Here is a 23295-nt window from a genome sequence, read left to right as displayed (position 1 = left end):
CCGCGCTCACTCCAGTTTACAGATCAGTGTGTAACTCCGCGCTCACTCCAGTTTACAGATCAGTGTGTAACTCCGCGCTCACTCCAGTTTACAGATCAGTGTGTAACTCCGCGCTCACTCCAGTTTACAGATCAGTGTGTAACTCCGCACTCACTCCAGTTTACAGATCAGTGTGTAACTCCGCGCTCACTCCAGTTTACAGATCAGTGTGTAACTCCGCACTCACTCCAGTTTACAGATCAGTGTGTAACTCCGCGCTCACTCCAGTTTACAGATCAGTGTGTAACTCCGCACTCACTCCAGTTTACAGATCAGTGTGTAACTCCGCACTCACTCCAGTTTACAGATCAGTGTGTAACTCCGCACTCACTGCAGTTTACAGATCAGTGTGTAACTCCGCACTCACTCCAGTTTACAGATCAGTGTGTAACTCCGTGCTCACTCCAGTTTACAGATCAGTGTGTAACTCCGTGCTCACTCCAGTTTACAGATCAGTGTGTAACTCCGCGCTCACTCCAGTTTACAGATCAGTGTGTAACTCCGCACTCACTCCAGTTTACAGATCAGTGTGTAACTCCGCGCTCACTCCAGTTTACAGATCAGTGTGTAACTCCGCACTCACTCCAGTTTACAGATCAGTGTGTAACTCTGCGCTCACTCCAGTTTACAGATCAGTGTGTAACTCTGCGCTCACTCCAGTTTACAGATCAGTGTGTAACTCCGCGCTCACTCCAGTTTACAGATCAGTGTGTAACTCCGCACTCACTCCAGTTTACAGATCAGTGCGTAACTATACAGTCCTACCTGTTCCCAGCCACATCCAGTACATGAATCTCGGAGGCATTGGCCAATTCAGGAGGGAGATGCGTTAGCCGGTTGTCACGGAGACTCAGCACGTTTAGACTCGTACAGCCACCCACTTCAGCTGGAAAAGCCACCAGTCGGTTCCGGTCCACATTCAGGTTTGTCAGTTTCTTCAGTTTTCCGATAGATTTGGGGAGTGTCTGAAATTAAGCCGGAAACAAAGGAAAGAAATTGCATTTCTACAGCGCCATTCTCATATCAGGATGTCCCAAAATCATTCACAGCCAGTGGCGTACCCTCGAAGTGCAGTCACTGTTGTAATGTCGGGAACGCGGCAGGCCAATTTGCACTCCCACAAACAGCAATGTGATAATAACCCGATCAGCTGGTTTATTGATGCTGGCTGAGGGATAATTATTGGCCAGGACACCAGGATTAACTCCCCTGCTCTTCTTCAAATAGTGCTGTGGGATCTTCTACATCCACCCGAGGCGCCAGATGAGGCCTCGGTTTAACGTCTCAGCCAAACAACGGCCACTCTGACAGTGCAGCGCTCCCTCAGTACTGCCCCTCCGACAGTGCAGCGCTCCCTCAGTACTACCCCTCCGACAGTGCAGCACTGCCTCAGTACTGCCCCTCCGACAGTGCAGCACTCCCTCAGTACTGCCCCTCCGACAGTGCAGCGCTCCCTCAGTACTGCCCCTCCGACAGTGCAGCGCTCCCTCAGTACTGCCCCTCCGACAGTGCAGCACTCCCTCAGTACTGCCCCTCCGACAGTGCAGCGCTCCCTCAGTACTGCCCCTCCGACAGTGCAGCGCTCCCTCAGTACTGCCCCTCCGACAGTGCAGCACTCCCTCAGTACTGCCCCTCCGACAGTGCAGCGCTCCCTCAGTACTGCCCCTCCGACAGTGCCGCGCTCCCTCAGTACTGCCCCTCCGACAGTGCAGCACTCCCTCAGTACTGCCCCTCCGACAGTGCAGCGCTCCCTCAGTACTGCCCCTCCGACAGTGCAGCGCTCCCTCAGTACTGCCCCTCCGACAGTGCAGCACTCCCTCAGTACTGCCCCTCCGACAGTGCAGCGCTCCCTCAGTACTGCCCCTCCGACAGTGCAGCACTCCCTCAGTACTGCCCCTCCGACAGTGCAGCGCTCCCTCAGTACTGCCCCTCCGACAGTGCTGCACTCCCTCAGCACTGCTCCTCCGACAGTGCTGCGCTCCCTCAGTACTGCTCCTCCGACAGTGCAGCACTCCCTCAGTACTGACCCTCCGACAGTGCTGCACTCCCTTAGTACTGCCCCTCCGACAATGCAGCACTCCCTCAGCACTGTCAGCTTGGATTGTGTGCTCACGTCACTGGAGCGCGGCTTGAACCTACAACCAGTGCCAGCACCAAAGGATCCTGCAGCAAACCGCCCAAGTTTAACGTACAGGTGCAAACAGTCCCACCACCACTGGGACAGGGAGATGTTTCAAACGCCGATCAGGTGGGACTGAACATTGTCCAAACTGCGTGACGATCAGACAGCCCAACCCCACTTACCATCAGCAGGTTCTCTGTGAGGATCAGCTCCGTCAGATGGCTGCACTCCCCCACCGCCTCTGTTAGCTGAGTGAGCCGGTTCTGATCCACCTTCAGAATGGACAACTGCTTCAACTGGCCTGGAACCACATGCAAATCTCAAACAGCGTCAGTCCGAAAACCGCCCAGGTCTTAGCTCAGCGCTGGACATTCCACCCACCACCTCAGCTCACAGGTCAGGCAACAGCCTGATTTACCATCAGCACCCCCTCCCACCCAGACCATGGGCCCGATACCCCCTCCCCTCCATACCATGGGCCCGGCACCCCCTCCCCCGGACCATGGGCCCGATACCCCCTCCCCTCCATACCATGGGCCCGGCACCACCTCCCCCGGACCAGGGACCCTGCACCCCCTCCCACCGGACCAGGGACCCTGCACCCCCTCCCCCCGGACCAGGGACCCTGCACCCCCTCCCCCCGGACCAGGGACCCTGCACCCCCTCCCCCCGGACCAGGGACCCTGCACCCCCTCCCCCCGGACCAGGGACCCTGCACCCCCCGCCCCTGCACCCCCTCCCTCCGGACCCTGCACCCCCTCCCCCCGGACCATGGACCCTACACCCCACTCCCCCCCCCTCTCCCCCTGGACCGGGGGCCCTGCATCCCCTCCCCCTGGACCCCTGCACCCCCTCCCCACAGACCAGGGGCCCCTGCACCCATTCCCCCTGCCCCAGGACCAGATATATGCATACCCCCTGCCCCAGGACCAGATATCCCGGTACCACCCGGCCCCAGGACCAGATATCCCCGTACCTCCTGCCCCAGGACCAGATAGCCCTGTACCCTCTGCACCAGATATCCCCGTACCCCCTGCCCCAGGAATCCCCGTACCCCCTGCCCCAGGACCAGATATTCCCATACCCCCTGCCCCAGATAACCCCGTACCCCCTGCCCCAGGACCAGATATCCCCGTACCCCCTGCCCCAAGAATCCCCGTGCCCCCTGCCCCAGGACCAGATATTCCCATACCCCCTGCCCCAGATAACCCCGTACCCCCTGCCCCAGGACCAGATATCCCCGTACCCCCTGCCCCAGATAACCCCGTACCCCCTGCCCCAGGACCAGATATCCCCATACCCCCTGCCCCAAGAATCCCCGTACCCCCTGCCCCAGGACCAGATATTCCCATACCCCCTGCCCCAGATAACCCCGTACCCCCTGCCCCAGGACCAGATATCCCCATACCCCCTGCCCCAGGAATCCCCGTACCCCCTGCCCCAGGACCAGATAGCCCCGTACCCCCTGCCCAAGGAACAGATATCCCCGTAGCCTCTGCCCCAAGACCAGATATCCCCGTACCCCCTGCCCCAGGACCAGATATCCCCGTACCCCCTGCCCCAGATATCCCCGTACCCTCTGCCCCAGGACCAGATAACCCCGTACCCCCTGCCCCAGGACCAGATATCCCCGTACCCCCTGCCCCAGGACCAGATATCCCCGTACCCCCTGCCCCAGGACCAGATATCCCCGTACCCCCTGCCCCAGATAACCCCGTACCCCCTGCCCCAGGACCAGATATCCCCGTACCCCCTGCCCCAGGACCAGATATCCCCGTACCCCCTGCCCCAGGACCAGATATCCCCGTACCCCCTGCCCCAGGACCAGATAGCCCCGTACCCCCTGCCCCAGGACCAGATATCCCCGTACCCCCTGCCCCAGGACCAGATATCCCCGTACCCCCTGCCCCAGATAACCCCGTACCCCCTGCCCCAGGACCAGATATCCCCATACCCCCTGCCCCAGGAATCCCCGTACCCCCTGCCCCAGGACCAGATAGCCCCGTACCCCCTGCCCAAGGAACAGATATCCCCGTAGCCTCTGCCCCAAGACCAGATATCCCCGTACCCCCTGCCCCAGGACCAGATATCCCCGTACCCCCTGCCCCAGATATCCCCGTACCCTCTGCCCCAGGACCAGATAACCCCGTACCCCCTGCCCCAGGACCAGATATCCCTGTACCCCCTGCCCCAGATAACCCCGTACCCCCTGCCCCAGGACCAGATATCCCCGTACCCCCTGCCCCAGATATCCCCGTACCCCCTGCCCCAGGACCAGATATCCCCGTACCCCCTGCCCCAGGACCAGATATCCCCATGCTCCCTGCCCCAGATATCCCCATACCCCCTGCCCCAGGACCAGATATCCCCGTACCCCCTGCCCCAGGACCAGATATCCCCATGCTCCCTGCCCCAGGACCAGATATCCCCATGCTCCCTGCCCCAGGACCAGATACCCCCGTACCCCCTGCCCCAGGACCAGATATCCCCGTACCCCCTGCCCCAGGACCAGATATCCCCGTACCCCCTGCCCCAGGACCAGATAGCCCCGTACCCCCTGCCCCAGGACCAGATATCCCCGTACCCCCTGCCCCAGGACCAGATACCCCCGTACCCCCTGCCCCAGGACCAGATATCCCCATGCTCCCTGCCCCAGGACCAGATATCCCCGTACCCCCTGCCCCAGGACCAGATATCCCCGTACCACCTGCCCCAGGACCAGATATCCCCGTACCTCCTGCCCCAGGACCAGATATCCCCGTACCTCCTGCTCCAGGACCAGATATCCCCGTACCTCCTGCCCCAGGACCAGATATCCCCGTACCCCCTGCCCCAGGACCAGATATCCCCGTACCTCCTGCCCCAGGACCAGATAGCCCCGTACCTCCTGCCCCAGGACCAGATATCCCCGTACCACCTGCCCCAGGACCAGATATCCCCGTACCTCCTGCCCCAGGACCAGATATCCCCGTACCCCCTGCCCCAGGACCAGATATCCCCGTACCTCCTGCACCAGGACCAGATATCCCCGTACCTCCTGCCCCAGGACCAGATATCCCCGTACCCCCTGCCCCAGGACCAGATATCCCCGTACCCCTTGCCCCAGGACCAGATATCCCCGTACCCCGGCAGTGCCACCCCCAACCCATGCGCTGCACGTACCAATGCCATCTGGTACAGATTCCAGGGGGTTCTGGGAGAGAAGCAGATCAGTCAGTGCCACCATTCCACTGATCTCGCTCGGAAGCATCTCTAGTTTATTTTCAGAAACATCCAGGCAGACCAGGCGCTTCAGGTTTCCCAGTTCCTGGAACAGGGAAGAGAGCATGACTCACACCCCACAATCTAAAACTAATCCCACTGCTCCGCTCTCTCCCCATAGCCCTGTATCAATCCCAAACTAATCCCACTGCCCCGCTCTCTCCCCATAGCCCTGTATCAATCCCAAACTAATCCTACTGCCCCGCTCTCCCCATAGCCCTGTATCAATCCCAAACTAATCCCACTGCCCCGCTCTCTCCCCATAGCCCTGTAACAATCCCAAACTAATCCCACTGCCCCGCTCTCTCCCCATAGCCCTGTATCAATCCCAAACTAATCCTACTGCCCCGTTCTCTCCCCATAGCCCTGTATCAATTGCAAACTAATCCTACTGCCCCACTCTCTCCCCATAGCCCTGTAACAATCCCAAACTAATCCCACTGCACCGCTCTCGCCCCATAGCCCTGTATCAATCCCAAACTAATCCCACTGCCCCGCTCTCTCCCCATAGCCCTGTATCAATCCCAAACTAATCCTGCTGCCCCACTCTCTCCCCATAGCCCTGTAACAATCCCAAACTAATCCCACTGCTCCGCTCTCTCCCCATAGCCCTGTATCAATCCCAAACTAATCCCACTGCCCCACTCTCCCCCCATAGCCCTGTATCAATCCCAAACTAATCCCACTGCCCCGCTCTCTCCCCATAGCCCTGTATCAATCCCAAACTAATCCCACTGCCCCACTCTCCCCCCATAGCCCTGTATCAATCCCAAACTAATCCCACTGCACCGCTCTCGCCCCATAGCCCTGTATCAATCCCAAACTAATCCCACTGCCCCGCTCTCTCCCCATAGCCCTGTATGAATCCCAAACTAATCCCACTGCCCCGCTCTCTCCCCATAGCCCTGTATGAATCCCAAACTAATCCCACTGCCCCGCTCTCTCCCCATAGCCCTGTATCAATCCCAAACTAATCCCACTGCCCCACTCTCTCCCCATAGCCCTGTATCAATCCCAAACTAATCCCACTGCCCCACTCTCCCCCCATAGCCCTGTATTTTCCTCGATTGTCATATATTTATCCAATTTTCCCGTAAAAGATGCAATGGTCTTTCCTGCAACCACTCGTTTTGGTAAAACATTCCCTGCTTCAACAACCCTGGGAAGAAATTTCTCCCCATCTCTCTCAGCGGCCACTTTAAATTAATGAAACCTCATCAGTAAAAGCTCCATCCAGAGGAGACAGTCTGTCCCCATTCACGGGACTTTCCGTGAACACTACTAGAGTCTGGCTGCTTTCTGCAGCTCCAGTGCAAGTGTTCTTACCGATGGCAGTGCAGTCAGCTGGTTCCTGTCCAGCCACAGTTCCCGGAGATTTGGCAGAGCTCCCAAAGTGTCCGGCTGCAAAACAAGGAACACAAGTGAGTCACTGTCACACAGCTAGGAGTCCGTGCAACATTTATTCACAACAGGATTAATACAGTGCTCTTTAAAATCAGCAAAAGCTGCAGAGATTCTTGACAAACCACGACAATTACACAAGCTACACGCAGGCCCGCGCCGTTACACTAACTGTGGTCAAGAACGCCCACGGCCCAAGCACCCAAGGTCCTACCCACTGTGGGCCAAGAACGGAGAGGTACTCATCAAGGACAGGGAGGCAGTCAGTGTCCGCTGGAAGGAACACTTCGAAGATCTCCTTAGCCGAGACTCAGTCCTCAAAGTAAGTGTCCTCAACTCCATCCCGCAGCATGCTGCCCGCCACCATCTCAGCACAACCCCAGCCCGGCATGAGGTTGAAAAGGCCATCCGACAACTGAACAACAACAAGGCCTCAGGAGCAGATGGAATCCCCGCCGAGGCGCTAAAACATGGCGGAGAAGCACTACTGGCGCGAATTCATGAACTCATTTCTCTTATCTGGAAGGAGGAGAGCATGCCAGGGGATCTCAGAGACGCCGTAATTGTAACCATCTTCAAGAAAGGTGACAAGTCCGATTGCGGTAATTAGAGGAGTTTCCCTTCTGTCTGCCACAGGGAAAGTCATCGCAAGAATCCTCCTCAATCGCCTTCTCCCAGTGGCCGAAGAGCTCCTCCCAGAGTCGCAATGCGGATTCCGCCCACTAAGGGGCACAATGGACATGATCTTCACCGTGCGCCAATTACAAGAGAAATGCAGGGAACAGCGCCAACCGCTGTACATGGCCTTCTTTGACCTCACAAAGGCCTTTGACACTGTCAACCATGAGGGATTATGGAGTGTCCTCCTCAAATTCGGCTGCCCTCAAAAGTTTGTCACCATCCTCCGCCTGCTTCACGACGACATGCAAGCCGTGATCCTGACCAACGGTTCCACCACAGACCCAATTCACGTACGGACCAGGGTCAAGCAAGGCTGTGTCATCGCACCAACGCTCTTCTCGATCTTCCTTGCTGCAATGCTCCATCTCACCCTCAGTAAGGTCCCCGCTGGAGTGGAGCTAATTTACAGAACAAACGGGAAACTGTTCAACCTCCGTCACCTCAAGTCCAGATCCAAGGTCGTCCCATCCTCTATCGTCGAATTACAGTATGCAGACGACGGTTGAGTCTGCGCTCACTCGGAGGTCGAACTCCAAACCATCGTTAACACCTTCACCGAAGCGTACGAGAGCATGGGCCTTACACTAAACATCCGTAAGGCAAAGGTCCTCTACCAACCTGCCCCCGCCACACAGTATTGCCCGCCAATTATCAAAATCCATGACAAGGCCTTGGACAACGTGGACCACTTTCCATACCTCGGGAGCCTACTGTCAACAAGGGCAGACGTCGATGATGAAGTCCAACACCGCCTTCAGTGTGCCAGTGCAGCCTTCGGTCGCCTGAGGAAGAGAGTGTTTGAAGACCAGGACCTCAAACCTGGCACTAAGCTCATGGTCTACAGGGCAGCAGTGATACCCGCCCTGCTGTATGCCTCAGAGACATGGACCTTGTACAGCAGGCACCTCAAAGCACTGGAGAGGTACCACCAACGCTGCCTCCGCAAGATCCTGCAAATCCATTGGCAGGATAGGAGCACCAACGTCAGTGTTCTCGCTCAGGCCAACATCCCCAGCATCGAAGCTTTGACCACGCTCGATCAGCTCCGATGGACGGGTCACATTGTCCGCATGCCCGATATGAGACTCCCAAAACAAGCGCTCTACTCGGAGCTCCGACACGGCAAGAGAGCCCCAGGTGGGCAGAGGAAACGCTTCAAGGACACCCTCAAAGCCTCCTTGAAAAAGTGCAACATCCCCACTGACACCTGGGAATCCCTGGCCCAAGACCGCACAAAGTGGAGGAGAAGCATCCGGGAAGGTGCCGAATACCTCGAGTCTCTTCGCCGGGAGCAAGCGGAAGCCAAGAGCAGGCAGCGGAAGGAGTGCACGTCAACCCAAGCACCCCACCCACCCACCCGCCCCTTCAACCACCGTCTGCCCCACCTGTGACAGAGACTGTAGGTCCCACATTGGACTCGTCAGTCACCTGAGAACTCATTTTTAATGTGGAAGCAAGTCATCCTCGGTTCCGAGGGATTGTCTAAGAAGAGGCAGACATCACAGGCATAGCTCCTAAACACGGACCCCCGGGACCAGAGATACAAGGGCATGTAAGCCAAGCATTAGTCACCCCACCACCCCCTAAAACGGTTAATATATTAAGGCTGTTAAACACAGTGCCCCCTTCCCAACATTGAGAAATTAAATTCCATCGATCTGGTCTGGCCTGGACTACATGTGACTCCACTCCCTCGGCAATGTTTGACAAGTTCTGAAGTGCACCAGCAAGTCACTGTTACAGCATCGACCACATCACGAGAACAAATAATCACAGCAACAAACCCTCAACTCAAATGAAACTTGAACCTAATAGAAGGTGTGTTGTCATGCATGTTGGTCAGGCCAACATAGGATACACGCATCATTTGCAGGAAACAATACTGAAAGAGGTCGAGAGATAAAGGTCTGGGTGTTATTGTGCACAGATCACTGAAGGTTCACGACCAATGTAGAGAATCTGTAGCTAAAGCTAACAGGGTATTGGGTTGTATTAATAGAACCATTCAGTATAAATCACAGGACACCATTCGGTCATTATACAGGTCGCTGGTTAGACCGCACCTGTGCCCAGTTTCAGTCCAACATAGTGAATGATATAGAGGCCTTGGAAAAGTTTTAACAGATTGGGGAGGAGCAGGGGACACGAGTTTATACTGTGGAAGAATCATAGAATAGTACAGCACTGAAGGCGGCCATTCGGCCCATCGAGTCTGTGATGGCTCTTTCGAAGAGCAATCCAGTCAGTCCCACTCCCCCGCTCTTTCCCCAGATCCCTGCCATTTTTTCTCCTTCAAGTATTTATCCAACTCCCTTTTGAAAGCCACGATTGAGTCTGCCTCCACCACCCTTTCAGGCCGTGCATTCCAGATCCTAACCACTCGCTGCATGAAAAAGTTCTTCCTCATGTCGCCTTTGGTTCTTTTATCTTAAATCTGTGTCCTCTGGTTCTCGACCCTTCTGCCAATGGGAACAGTTTCTCTCTCTCTACTCTGTCCAGACCCCTCATGATTTTGAACACCTCGATCAAATCTCCTCTCAATCTTCTCTGCTCCAAGGAGAACAGCCCCAGTTTCTCCAGTCTATCCATGTAACTTATCCCTCAACCCTGGCATCATTCTTGTAAATCTTTTCTGCACCCTCTCTAAGGCCTTCACATCCTTCCTAAAGTGTGGTGCGCAGAATTGGATACAATACTCCAGTTGGGGTCAAACTAGTGTTTTATAAAGGTTTAGCACAACTTCCTGGCTTTTGTACACTAGGAACAGGAGGAGACCATTCTGCCCCTCGAGCCTGTTCCACCATTCAATGGCTGATCTGCAGCCTAACTCCATCTACCCGCCTTTGCCCCATCCCTTAATACCTTTGGTTAACAGAAATCTATCAATCTCAGATTTAAAATTAATTGATGGAGCATCAATTGCCGTTTGCAAAAGAGAGTTCCAAACTTCTACCACCCTTTGTGTGTGTCTCTGTTATAAAGCCTAGGATCCTGTGTGCTTTATTAACTGCTGTGTTCACCTGTCCTGCCATCTTCAAAGATTTGTGCACAAACACCCCCAGGTCTCTCTGTTCTTGCACCCCCTTTAAAATTGGACCATTTAGTGTGTATGGTCTCTCCTCATTCTTCCTACCAAAATGTAAGAGTGGGAATAGACTGAATGTTGGACAGTTCTTCTATTGAGAGAGCAGTGAGCCTCTGGGATGTGTTGCCGGCTGGTGCGGTGGGTGCTGACTCGTTGCCTTCGGGAGGGAGCTGGAACGGTTCCTGACTGGGGCAGAGATCGCTTCATTAGAAGGTCAGTGTCTTTATAGAGAACACTGGGTCCGTGCAATCGCCTGGACCAGTTTCCATTACCTGACGAATTCTCCAGAGGATTTTTCCCTTATTGGCCCTGGGTTTCGTCTTTTTTTTTGCATCTTAAGGAGACTACATGGCTGCGGGGTTGGGGGTGGAGGGGGAGAGGGACGAAGTGTCTAGTCATGATGGTCTGGCCATCATGGTGTGGGGAAGGCTGGATGGAACAGCTGGGCCTTTCCTGTCTGCCATTTTCATATGTTGGTAAGAAGAGGCCTTGCATGATTCATAGTGCAGACTGTGCCCCTGAACACACTGCACTGTGAGATACATCACCCCTGTACTGGCACTGAGCGGGCTAGCATGTGCTCACCTTGTGCTGTCCCCCCGGCAGAGAATTACACAGCACAGGACAGCAATAGGTTCAGCGGCGTGTGATGTTTTCACAGATTGTACACTGAACGTGGAATGTATGTGCTCCCAGAGGCCCCGAGTACAGCGATGGATACAGAGGACAGCGATGGATACAGAGTACAGCGATGGATACAGAGTAGAGCAAACAGATTCATTACCAGGACTTCCAGTTCATTGCTGCCCAGGTCCAACTCCTCCAGCTTCACCAGGAAAGACAGGGACCTGCAGGAGAAACAAAACATCGTAACATTCGTAGAGACAGGGGCACAGGGAGCGGGGGGCCGGTGCAGACAGGGAGCGGGGGGCCGGTGCAGACGGGGGGCCCGGTGCAGACAGGGAGCGGGGGGCCCGGTGCAGACAGGGAGCGGGGGGCCCGGTGCAGACAGGGAGCGGGGGGCCCGGTGCAGACAGGGAGCGGGGGGCCCGGTGCAGACAGGGAGCGGGGGGCCCGGTGCAGACAGGGAGCGGGGGGCCCGGTGCAGACAGGGAGCGGGGGGCCCGGTGCAGACAGGGAGCGGGGGGCCCGGTGCAGACAGGGAGCGGGGGGCCCGGTGCAGACAGGGAGCGGGGGGCCCGGTGCAGACAGGGAGCGGGGGGCCCGGTGCAGACAGGGAGCGGGGGGCCCGGTGCAGACAGGGAGCGGGGGGCCCGGTGCAGACAGGGAGCGGGGGGCCCGGTGCAGACAGGGAGCGGGGGGCCCGGTGCAGACAGGGAGCGGGGGGCCCGGTGCAGACAGGGAGCGGGGGGCCCGCAGACAGGGAGCGGGGGGCCGCAGACACACGTAACCAGTAACTGGTACAGACGCCTACGGACATTAGGAAACTTTTAATTTTCATTTAATAAAGAACTCACGTTTACCTATCTGCTTTCACATCCTCAGCGCGTTCCCGTGCTTCACAGCCAATGAGGTACTTTTGAAGTGTAGTCACTGTTGTAGGGAAACATGGCAGCCAATCTGTGCATAGCAAGATCCCATAAACAGCATTGAGGTAAATGCCCAGTGAATCTGTGTTGGTTGAGGGATGAATGTTGACCAGGACACTGGGAGAAGTCACTGCTCTTCCTGAAAATAGTACCAGGAGAGATGTTATGTTCACCTGAAGAAGCAGTTTAAGGCTTCAGTTGAGAGAGAACACCTCGTGCAATGCCAGTGGGAGAGGGCCGGCCTGTCACCCAGGGTAACCATTAAACCCAGCCCCGCACCGAGCATTAACGAAGGACGACAGGGAATCTTACAGGGTGGTGGGGGAGAGAGGAGGGGGGGGGACGGACTTTGCCCCTCCCTATCTGTAGCCTCCTCCAAGCTTTACAATCCCCCCCAGGTGCTGTACAGCTGTTTGTGTCCCATGGACCTATCGCAGGAGCAGGGAGTTCTCCCACTGTCACGGCCAACACATCCCGCAACCATCAAAAACAGGAATATCTGAGCATTTCTCTCACTCTTTCTGGGATCTTACTGTGCACAAATGAGCTGCTGGTTTTGACTAACTAACCAAAGTGACTTAAGATCATTGGCAGTGAAGCACTCTGGGGCAAAAGGGCGGTGGGGAATGATTTCCTCAGCTGCACTCGTGCTACACAATCACAAACTGATCCCGGTTGTGTAACGGCACATGTCTGCGTACAGTTAGAGTCGACGTCACACCTTGTACTCACAAGGCAGCTTGATCTTGTGTCAAGGGTCCCAGTCTGTGCGGGACAGTGGGGGGAGGCGAGCTGTGGGGGTTGGGGAGATAGGAGGCAGCAGGCCAGCAATCAGGCTTTGAGCACATAAATCTAGGCCGACACTCCAGTGCAGTGCTGAGGGAGCGCTGCGCTGTCAGAGGTGCCGTCTTTCAGATGAGACGTTAAACCGAGGCCCCGTCTGCTCTCTCAGGTGGACGTAAAAGATCCCACGGCACTATTTCGAAGAAGAGCAGCGGAGTTCTCCCTAGTGTCCTGGGCCAGTATTTATCCCTCAATCAACATCACTAAATCAGATTATCCGGTCGTTATCACATTGCTGTTTGTGGGAGCTTGCTGTGCGCAAATTGGCTGCCGCGTTTCCCACATTACAACAGTGACTACACTTCAAAAAGTATTTCATTGGCTGAAAAGCGCTTTGGGACGTCCGGTGGCCGTGAAAGGCGCTATAGAAATGCAAGTCTTTCTTTTATTTTTAATAGGGAAAGATCTGGAAAGGCCAGCACGGACGATGCAGCAGCAAGCACCGACAGCCTCGCATACTCCCGGAATAAAAGTAAAGAGCAGGGTTTAGTACGGGAAGGGCATGGCACAAGAGGACAAGAATCGATTCCTCAGCTACTCACGTTGGCAGTGTCTTCAACAGGTTTTCTCGTAGTTCCAGTGTCACCAGGTTTGCTAAACTACAAAGGAAAAGACATGGAGTGAGGCTGGATCAGACACAGGCTCCGACATAGACTGGACTGGACTGGGCACCCTCGATCAGACACAGGCTCCGACATAGACTGGACTGGGCACCCTCGATCGGACACAGGCTCCGACATAGACTGGACTGGACACCCTCGATCGGACACAGGCTCCGACATAGACTGGACTGGGCACCCTCGATCAGACACAGGCTCAGACACAGACTGGACTGGGCACCCTTGATCAGACACAGGCTCCGACATAGACTGGACTGGACACCCTCGATCAGACACAGGCTCCGACATAGACTGGACTGGACACCCTCGATCAGACACAGGCTCCGACATAGACTGGACTGGGCACCCTCGATCAGACACAGGCTCCGACATAGACTGGACTGGACACCCTCGATCAGACACAGGCTCCGACATAGACTGGACTGGGCACCCTCGATCAGACACAGGCTCCGACATAGACTGGACTGGGCACCCTCGATCAGACACAGGCTCCGACATAGACTGGACTGGGCACCCTCGATCAGACACAGGCTCCGACATAGACTGGACTGGGCACCCTCGATCAGACACAGGCTCCGACATAGACTGGACTGGGCACCCTCGATCAGACACAGGCTCCGACATAGACTGGACTGGGCACCCTCGATCAGACACAGGCTCCGACATAGACTGGACTGGGCACCCTCGATCAGACACAGGCTCCGACATAGACTGGACTGGGCACCCTCGATCAGACACAGGCTCAGACCCAGACTGGACACCCTCGATCAGACACAGGCTCCGACATAGACTGGACTGGACACCCTCGATCAGACACAGGCTCAGACATAGACTGGACTGGACACCCTCGATCAGACACAGGCTCAGACACAGACTGGACTGGACTGGGCACCCTCGATCAGACACAGACCCAGACTGGACTGGACACCCTCGATCAGACACAGGCTCAGACACAGACTGGACACCCTCGATCAGACACAGGCTCAGACACAGACTGGACTGGACACCCTCGATCAGACACAGACCCAGACATAGACTGGACTGGGCACCCTCGATCAGACACAGGCTCAGACACAGACTGGACTGGACACCCTCGATCAGACACAGGCTCCGACATAGACTGGACTGGACTGGGCACCCTCGATCAGACACAGACCCAGACTGGACTGGACACCCTCGATCAGACACAGGCTCAGACACAGACTGGACTGGACACCCTCGATCAGACACAGGCTCAGACACAGACTGGACTGGACACCCTCGATCAGACACAGGCTCAGACACAGACTGGACTGGACACCCTCGATCAGACACAGGCTCAGACACAGACTGGACTGGACACCCTCGATCAGACACAGGCTCAGACACAGACTGGACTGGACACCCTCCTTGCGGGGAGGTTTGCTAGCACTGTTGGGGGGGGTTTAAACTAACTTGGCAGGGGGATGGGATACAGAGTGGAGCTATAGTAGGGGGTGATTTACAGCCAAATACGGAGGGAAAAACAAGTCAGCTGGGAAGGCAGAGCAAATATGTGAAGGCAAAAGGGAATATGGCAAGGCTGGAAGGCATTTATTTTAATGCAAGGAGTCTTGCAAATAAGGTGGATGAACTGAAGTTGTTGTTGAACACATGGGAGTACGATATTGTTGCTATCACGGAGACATGGTTGAGGGAGGGTCAGGACTGGCAGCTCAATATTCCGGGGTATAGAATCTTCAGGTGAGACAGAGGGGGGTGTAAAAGGGGAGGGGGTGTTGCAATATTAATTAAGGAGTCAATTACTGCTGTAAGGAGGGATGATATATTAGCGGGTTCCTCTAATGAGGCTATATGGGTAGAACTTAAAAACAAAAAGGGGGCAAGCACTTTGCTGGGAGTGTACTATAGGCCCCCAAACAGTCAGGGGGAGATAGAGGAACAGATATGTAGGCAAATCTCAGAGAAGTGCGAAAATAATAGGGTAATAATAGTGGGGGATTTCAACTTCCCCAATATTATTTGGGATAGTCAAGTGTGTGAAAGGCTTAGAGGGTGCAGAATTCTTAAAGTGCATCCAGGAGAGCTTTTTGAGCCAACATGTAGAAAGTCCTACAAGAGAGGGGGCGGTACTGGACCTAATTCTAGGGAATGTAGCCGGGCAAGTGGTGGAAGTGTCAGTAGGAGAGCATTTTGGCGACAGTGACCATAATTCGGTGAGATTTAAGGTGGTCATGGAAAAAGACAAAGACGGCCCGGAAATAAGGGTTCTAAATTGGGGGAAGGCCGATTTTAATATGATAAGGCAGGATCTGGCCAAAGTGGACTGGGAGCAGCTACTTATAGGAAAATCCACATCAAAGCAGTGGGAGACTTTCAGAAGGGAAAGAGAGAGAGTACAACGCCAACATGTTCCTGTAAAGGTCAAGGGTGGGACCAACAAGCAAAGGGAACCTTGGATGACAAGGGATATACAAAAATGCATTAGGAAAAAAAGGGGGGCTTTTGGCAGTTACAAAAGACTAAAGACGGAGGAAGCCCTAGAGGAGTATAAAAAGTGCAGGGGCATACTTAAAAAAGAAATTAGGAGGGCGAGGAGGGGCCATGAAATAACACTGGCGAGCAAAATAAAGGAAAATCCTAAGATGTTTTATAAGTATATTAAGGGCAAGAGGATAACCAGGGAAAGGGTAGGGCCCATTAGGGACCAAAGTGGCAATCTGTGTGTAGAGCCAGATGATGTAGGCGGGGTTTTAAATGAATTTTTTGCATCTGTGTTCACTATGGAGAAAGACGATGTAGACATAGAAATCGGGCAAGGGGACTGTGATATACTTGAACATATTAGCATCGAGAGGGAGGAGGTGCTAGCGGTTTTAGCAGGCCAAAAAGTGGATAAATCCCCAGGCCCTGACGAGGTGTATCCCAGGCTGCTGTGTGAGGCAAAGGAGGAGATTGCAGGGGCTCTGACACAAATTTTCAGAACGTCTCTGGCCACAGGGGATGTACCAGAGGACTGGAGAACAGCTAACGTAGTACCATTATTCAAGAAGGGTGGCAGGGATAAACCAGGGAATTACAGGCCAGTGAGCCTAACATCTGTGGTAGGGAAATTATTGGAAAAAATTCTGAGGGACAAAATTAGTCTCCACTTGGAGAGGCAAGGATTAATCGGGGATAGTCAGCATGGCTTTGTCAAGGGTAAATCATGTCTGACCAATCTGATTGAATTTTTCGAGGGGGTGACTAGGTGTGTGGATGAGGGAAATGCTGTGGATGTGGTATACATGGACTTCAGTAAGGCTTTTGACAAAGTCCCGCATAGGAGACTGGTCAAGAAGGTAAGAGCCCATGGGATCCAGGGTGCCTTGGCACGTTGGATCCTAAACTGGCTGAGTGGCAGGAGGCAGAGGGTGATGGTCGAAGGTTGCTTTTGTGACTGGAAGCCTGTGTCCAGTGGGGTACCTCAGGGATCGGTGCTGGGTCCCTTGCTGTTTGTGATCTACATAAATGATTTGGATGAGAATGTAAAAGGTATGATCAGTAAGTTCGCAGATGACACGAAAATTGGTGGGGTGGTAAATTGCGAGGAGGAAAGCCTCAGGCTACAGGACGATATAAACGGGTTGGTCAGATGGGCGGAAAAGTGGCAAATGGAATTTAACCCTGAAAAGTGCGAGGTGATGCATTTTGGACGGACAAATAAGGCAAGGGAATACACAATGAGTGGTAGGACCCTAGGAAGTACAGAGGGTCAGAGGGACCTTGGTGTACATGTACATAGATCCCTGAAGGCAGCGGAACAGGTAGATAAGGTGGTTAAAAAGGCATATGGGATACTTGCCTTCATTAGCAGAGGCATAGAATATAAGAGCAGGGAGGTTATGATGGAGCTGTACAAAACGCTGGTAAGGCCACAGCTGGAGTACTGTGTGCAGTTCTGGTCGCCTCACTATAGGAAGGATGTGATTGCTTTGGAGAGGGTGCAGAGAAGATTCACCAGGATGTTACCTGGGATGGAGCGCCTCAGCTATGAAGAAAGACTAAACAGGCTGGGGTTGTTTTCCTTGGAGCAAAGAAGGCTGAGGGGGGACCTGATTGAGGTGTACAAAATGATGAGGGGCATAGATAGGGTAGATAAAGAGGAACTTTTCCCCTTAGTAGGGGGGTCAATAACAAGGGGGCATAGATTCAAGGTAAGGGGCAGGAGATTTAGAGGGGATTTGAGGAGGAACCTTTTCACCCAGAGGGTGGTTGGAGTCTGGAACTCACTGCCTGAAAGGGTGGTAGAGGCAGGAACCCTCACAACATTCAAGAAGCATTTGGATGAGCACTTGAAATGCCATAGCATACAAGGCTATGGACCAAATGCTGGAAAATGGGATTAGATTGGACAGGGCTTGATGGACGGCGCAGACACGATGGGCTGAAGGGCCTCTTTCTGTGCTGTATAACTCTATGACTCTACGACCCTCGATCAGACACAGGCTCAGACACAGACTGGACTGGGCACCCTCGATCAGACACAGACACAGACTGGACTGGACACCCTCGATCAGACACAGGCTCAGACACAGACTGGACTGGGCACCCTCGATCAGACACAGACCCAGACACAGACTGGACTGGACACCCTCGATCAGACACAGGCTCAGACACAGACTGGACTGGGCACCCTCGATCAGACACAGACCCAGACACAGACTGGACTGGACACCCTTGATCAGACACAGGCTCAGACACAGACTGGACACCCTCGATCAGACACAGGCTCCGACATAGACTGGACTGGACACCCTCGATCAGACACAGGCTCAGACACAGACTGGACTGGACACCCTCGATCAGACACAGACCCAGACACAGACTGGACTGGACACCCTCGATCAGACACAGACCCAGACACAGACTGGACTGGACACCCTCGATCAGACACAGACCCAGACACAGACTGGACTGGGCACCCTCGATCAGACACAGACCCAGACACAGACTGGACTGGACACCCTCGATCAGACACAGGCTCCGACACAGACTGGACTGGGCACCCTCGATCAGACACAGGCTCAGACACAGACTGGACTGGACACCCTCGATCAGACACAGGCTCAGACACAGATTGGACTGGACACCCTCGATCAGACACAGACCCAGACACAGACTGGACTGGACACCCTCGATCAGACACAGGCTCAGACACAGACTGGACTGGGCACCCTCGATCAGACACAGGCTCAGACACAGACTGGACTGGACACCCTCGATCAGACACAGACTCAGACACAGACTGGAGACCCTCGATCAGACACAGACTAGACTGAACACCTTCAATCAGACACAGACACGGACTAGACTGAACACCTTCAATCAGACACAGACTGACAGCCCCTCACAGAGTACCCCTGCCCAGACTGGGTTTAAACCAGCTCAAAGACTATTTTCAATTAGTCAGCCGTGTTGCCATTTGTCTCCCGTCAGCGAGGATCGATGGAGCTCACTTACTTCCCAATGTCATTTGGCAGAGACTGCAGGGAGACGTCATTGAGGGAGAGGTGTGCGAGGATCCGTAACTGTGTAAATCCATCGGGCAGCCTGCAAGACAGTGTGTGAACAGTGAGACAGTGCATAGGATTGCATAGGATCTACAGCACAGAAACAGGCCATTCGGCCCATCCAGTCTATTCCAGCGTTTATGCTCCACTCGAGCCTCCTCTCCCTCACACTCTTATCTAACCGCTCCTTAAATGCATCGATACTATTCGCTTCAACCACTCCCTGTGGTAGCGAGTTCCACATTCTCACCACTCTGGGTAAAGAAGTTTCTTCTGAATTCCCTGTTGGATTTCTTGGTGACTATCTTATATTGATGGCCTCTAGTTTTGCTCCTCACCACAAGTGGAAACAGTCTCTCTGTGTCTACAGGTATGGGAAACCAGGGCGTAGTGGTGGAGGAGCCTCAGCCCTTGCTCTTGTCCAATAGGTACGAGGTTCTTACTCTATGTGTGGACGAGAGCAGGGACTGCAGGGAGGATGAGTAAACTGACCACAGCACCGTGGTACAGGGAGCCATTCAAGAGGGGGGAGCAGAAAGAAATGTGGTAGTGGTAGGGGACAGCATAGTTAGGGGGATAGACACTGTCCTCTGCAGCCAAGAGCGAGAGTCCCGAAGGCTGTGTTGCCAGGGTAAACGACATCTCCTCCGGGCTGGAGAAGAAGTAGGAGTGGGAGGGGGAGGATCCAACTGTCGTGGTCTACATAGATACCAACGACATAGGTAGCACAAAGAAAGAGGTTTTGCTGAGAGAGTTTGAGCAGCTAGGGACTAAATTAAACAGCAGAACCACAAAGGTCATAATCTCTGGATTATTACCGGATTCACGAGCAAATTGGCATCGGGTCACTAGGATCAGGGAGATGAATGCGTGGCTCAAAGATTGGTGTGGGAGAAGTGGGTTTCGGTTCGTGGGGCACTGGCACCAGTACTGGGGAAAGAGAGAGCTGTTCCGTTGGGACGGACTACACCTGAACCATGCTGGGACCAGAGTTCTAGCGAATCGAATAACTAGGGAGGTAGATAGGGCTTTAAACTAAACCGGGGGGGGGGGGTGGGGGGGGGGGAACAAGGAAGCAGTGCAGGAAAGTGATTGGGGTAATGGATAACCAGATTGTGTCAGAAAGGGACAGAGCGTACCAACAAAGGAGTGCACTAACAAATAGAGTCTGGGTAAGAAAAAATGGTAATAAGACAAATAGGGCCATAGTACAAAAAAATGTTAAGATGTCTAAAAATGTTAAAAAGACAAATCTAAAGGCACTGTGTCTGAATACACGAAGCATTTGTAATAAGGTAGACGAATTAACAGCGCAAATAGATGTAAACGGATACGATATAATTGCAATTACGGAGACATGGCTTCAGGGTGACCGAGGCTGGGAGCTGAATATCCAAGGATATTCGGTATGCAGGAAGGACAGGCAAAAGGGAAAAGGAGGTGGGGTGGCGTTGTTAGTAAAAGATGAAATCAGAGCAATAGTGAGAGAGGATATTAGCTCAGAAAATCAAGATGTAGAATCAGTCTGGGTGCAGCCAAGAAGCACCAAGGGGCAAAAACATTGGTGGGAGTTGTCTATAGGCCTCCAAACGGTAGTGGTAATGTAGGGGATGGCATCAGACAGGAAATTAGAGATGCATGTAACAAGGGTACTACAGTAATCATGGGTGACTTTAATCTACATAAAGACTGGCCAAACCAAATTAGCAATAATACTGTGGAGGATGAATTCCTGGAGTGTGTACGAGATGGTTTTTTTAGACCAGTACGTTGAGGAGCCAACTAGGGAACAGGCTATCCTAGCTTGGGTATTGTGTAATGAGAAGGGGTTCATTAATAATCTTGTTGTGTGGGGTCCTTTAGGGAAGAGTGACCATAACATGATAGAATTCTTCATTAAGATGGAAAGTGAAGAAGTCCAATCAGAAACTAGGGTCCTAAATCTAAACAAAGGAAACTACGATGGTATGAGGAGTGAGTTGGCTATGATAGATTGGGGAGCTTCATTAAAAGGCATGACGGTGGATAGGCAATGGCTAACATTTAAGGAACGAATGCATGAATTGCAACAGTTATACATTCCTTTCTGGCGCAAAAACACAAAAGGAAAAGCGGCCCAGCCATGGCTAATAAAAGAAATTAAGGATATTATTAGATCCAAAGAGGAGTCATATAAAGTTGCCAGAAAATGTAGCAAGCCTGAGGATTGGGAGCAGTTTAGAGTTAAGCAAAAAAGGACCAAGAGATTATCAAGAGGGGAAAAATAGAGTATGAGAGTAAACTTGCAAGGAACATAAAAGTGGACTGTAAAAGCTTCTACAAGTATGTAAAAAGAAAAGGATTAGTGAAGACAAATGTAGGTCCCTTACAGTCAGAAACGGGAGAATTTATAATGGGGAACAAGGAAATGGCAGGGCAATTAAACAAATGCTTTGGTTCTGTCTTCATGGTAGAGGACACAAATAACTTCCCAGAAATGCTAGGGAGCCAAGGGTCTAGTGAGAAGGAGGAATTAAAGAAAATTAGTATTAGTAAAAAAATAGTGGAGAAATTAATGGGACTGAAAGCTGATAAATCCCCAGGGCCTGATAATCTGCATCCCAGAGTACTAAAAGGGGTAGCCATGGAAACAATGGATGCATTGGTTGTCATCTTCCAAAATTCTATAGATTATGGAACAGTTCCTGCAGATTGGAGGGTGGCAAATGTAACCCCACTATTTAAAAAAGGAGGGAGAGAAAACAGGGAACTACAGACCGGTTAGCCTAACATCAGTAGTAGGGAAAATGCTAGAGTCTATTTTAAAGGATGTGATAACAGGACACTTAGAAAATATCAACGGGATTAGACAAAGTCAACATGGATTTGTGAAAGGGAAATCATGTTTGACAAACCTACTGGAGTTTTTCGCGGATGTAACTAGGAGAATAGATAAGGGAGAACCAGTGGATGTGGTGTATTTGGATTTTCAGAAGGCCTTTGATAAAGTTTGATAAGAGGTTAGAGTGCAAAATTAAAGCACATGGGATTGGGGGTAATATACTGGCCTGGATTGAAAATTGGTTAACAGACAGGAAACGGAGAGTAGGAATAAATGGGTCTTTTTCGGGGTGACAGGCGATGACTAGTGGGGTACTGCAGGGATCAGTGCTTGGGCCCCAGCTATTCACAATATAGATCAATGATCTGGATAAGGGAACCAAATATAATATTTCCAAGTTTGCTGACGACGCAAAACTAGTGGGATTGTGAATAGGATGCAAAGAGGCTTCAAGGCGATTTAGACAAGTTGAGTGAGTGGGCAAATACATGGCAGATGCAGTATAACGTGGATAAATGTGAAGTTATCCACTTCGGTAGGAATAACAGAAAGGTAGAGTATTATTTAAATGGTGATAGATTGGGAAATGTTGATGTACAAAAGGACCTGGGTGTCCTTGTACACCAGTCACTGAAAGCAAACATGCAGGTGCAGCAAGCAGTTAGGAAGGCAAATGGTATGTTGGCCTTCATTGTAAGAAGATTTGAGTACAGGAGCAAGGATGTCTTACTACAGTTGTACAGGGCCTTGGTGAGACCACACCTGGAGTACTGTGTGCAGTTTTGGTCTCCTTACCTAAGAAAAGATATACTTGCCATACAGGGAGTGCAGCAAAGGTTCACCAGACTGATTCCTGGAATGGCAGGACTGTCGTATGAGGAGAGATTGGGTCGACTAGGCCTGTATTCACTAGAGTTTAGAAGAATGAGAGGGGATCTCATTGAAGCGTATAAAATTCTGACAGGGCTAGACAGACTGGATGCAGGGAGGATGTTTCCACTGGCTGTGGGGTCTAGAACGAGGGGTCACAGTCTCAGAATACAGGTTTGGACATTTAGGACTGAGATGAGGAGAAATTTCTTCACTCAAGAGGATGGTGAACCTGTGGAAGTCTCTACCACAGAAGGCTGTGGAGGCCAAGTCGCTGAAAATATTTAAGAAGGAGATAGATAGATTTCTAGACACAAAAGGCATCAAGGGGTATGGGGAGAGAGTGGGAATATGGTATTGAGATAGAGGATCAGCCATGATCATACTGAATGCAGTCTCCGAGCTCAGAGGGAGGGAGAGAAGTAAAAAGTAATCAAAGTGTGACGTCACCAGAAAGCAGGTAAGTGATTG

The 23295-nt window shown here is 52.8% G+C and overlaps 1 protein-coding gene across 1 annotated transcript in view; it reads right to left on the bottom strand.

Moving 5' to 3' along the window:
- LOC147116796 (protein scribble homolog) overlaps positions 1–23295 on the bottom strand; it is a 145134-nt gene that overhangs the window by 45138 nt on the left and 76701 nt on the right. The window contains 7 exon segments of the mRNA XM_085987226.1: positions 805–1004; positions 2344–2462; positions 5324–5468; positions 6749–6823; positions 11374–11437; positions 13525–13581; positions 19084–19173. Of these exon segments, the coding sequence (XP_085843352.1) occupies positions 805–1004; positions 2344–2462; positions 5324–5468; positions 6749–6823; positions 11374–11437; positions 13525–13581; positions 19084–19173 (750 nt within the window).

This window comes from Somniosus microcephalus, chromosome 5 (genome assembly GCF_052327205.1).
Source record: "Somniosus microcephalus isolate GS21.2 chromosome 5, FLI_Smic_1.0, whole genome shotgun sequence".
Lineage (NCBI taxonomy): Eukaryota > Metazoa > Chordata > Chondrichthyes > Squaliformes > Somniosidae > Somniosus > Somniosus microcephalus.
This window is presented reverse-complemented; position numbering and strand designations above follow the sequence as displayed.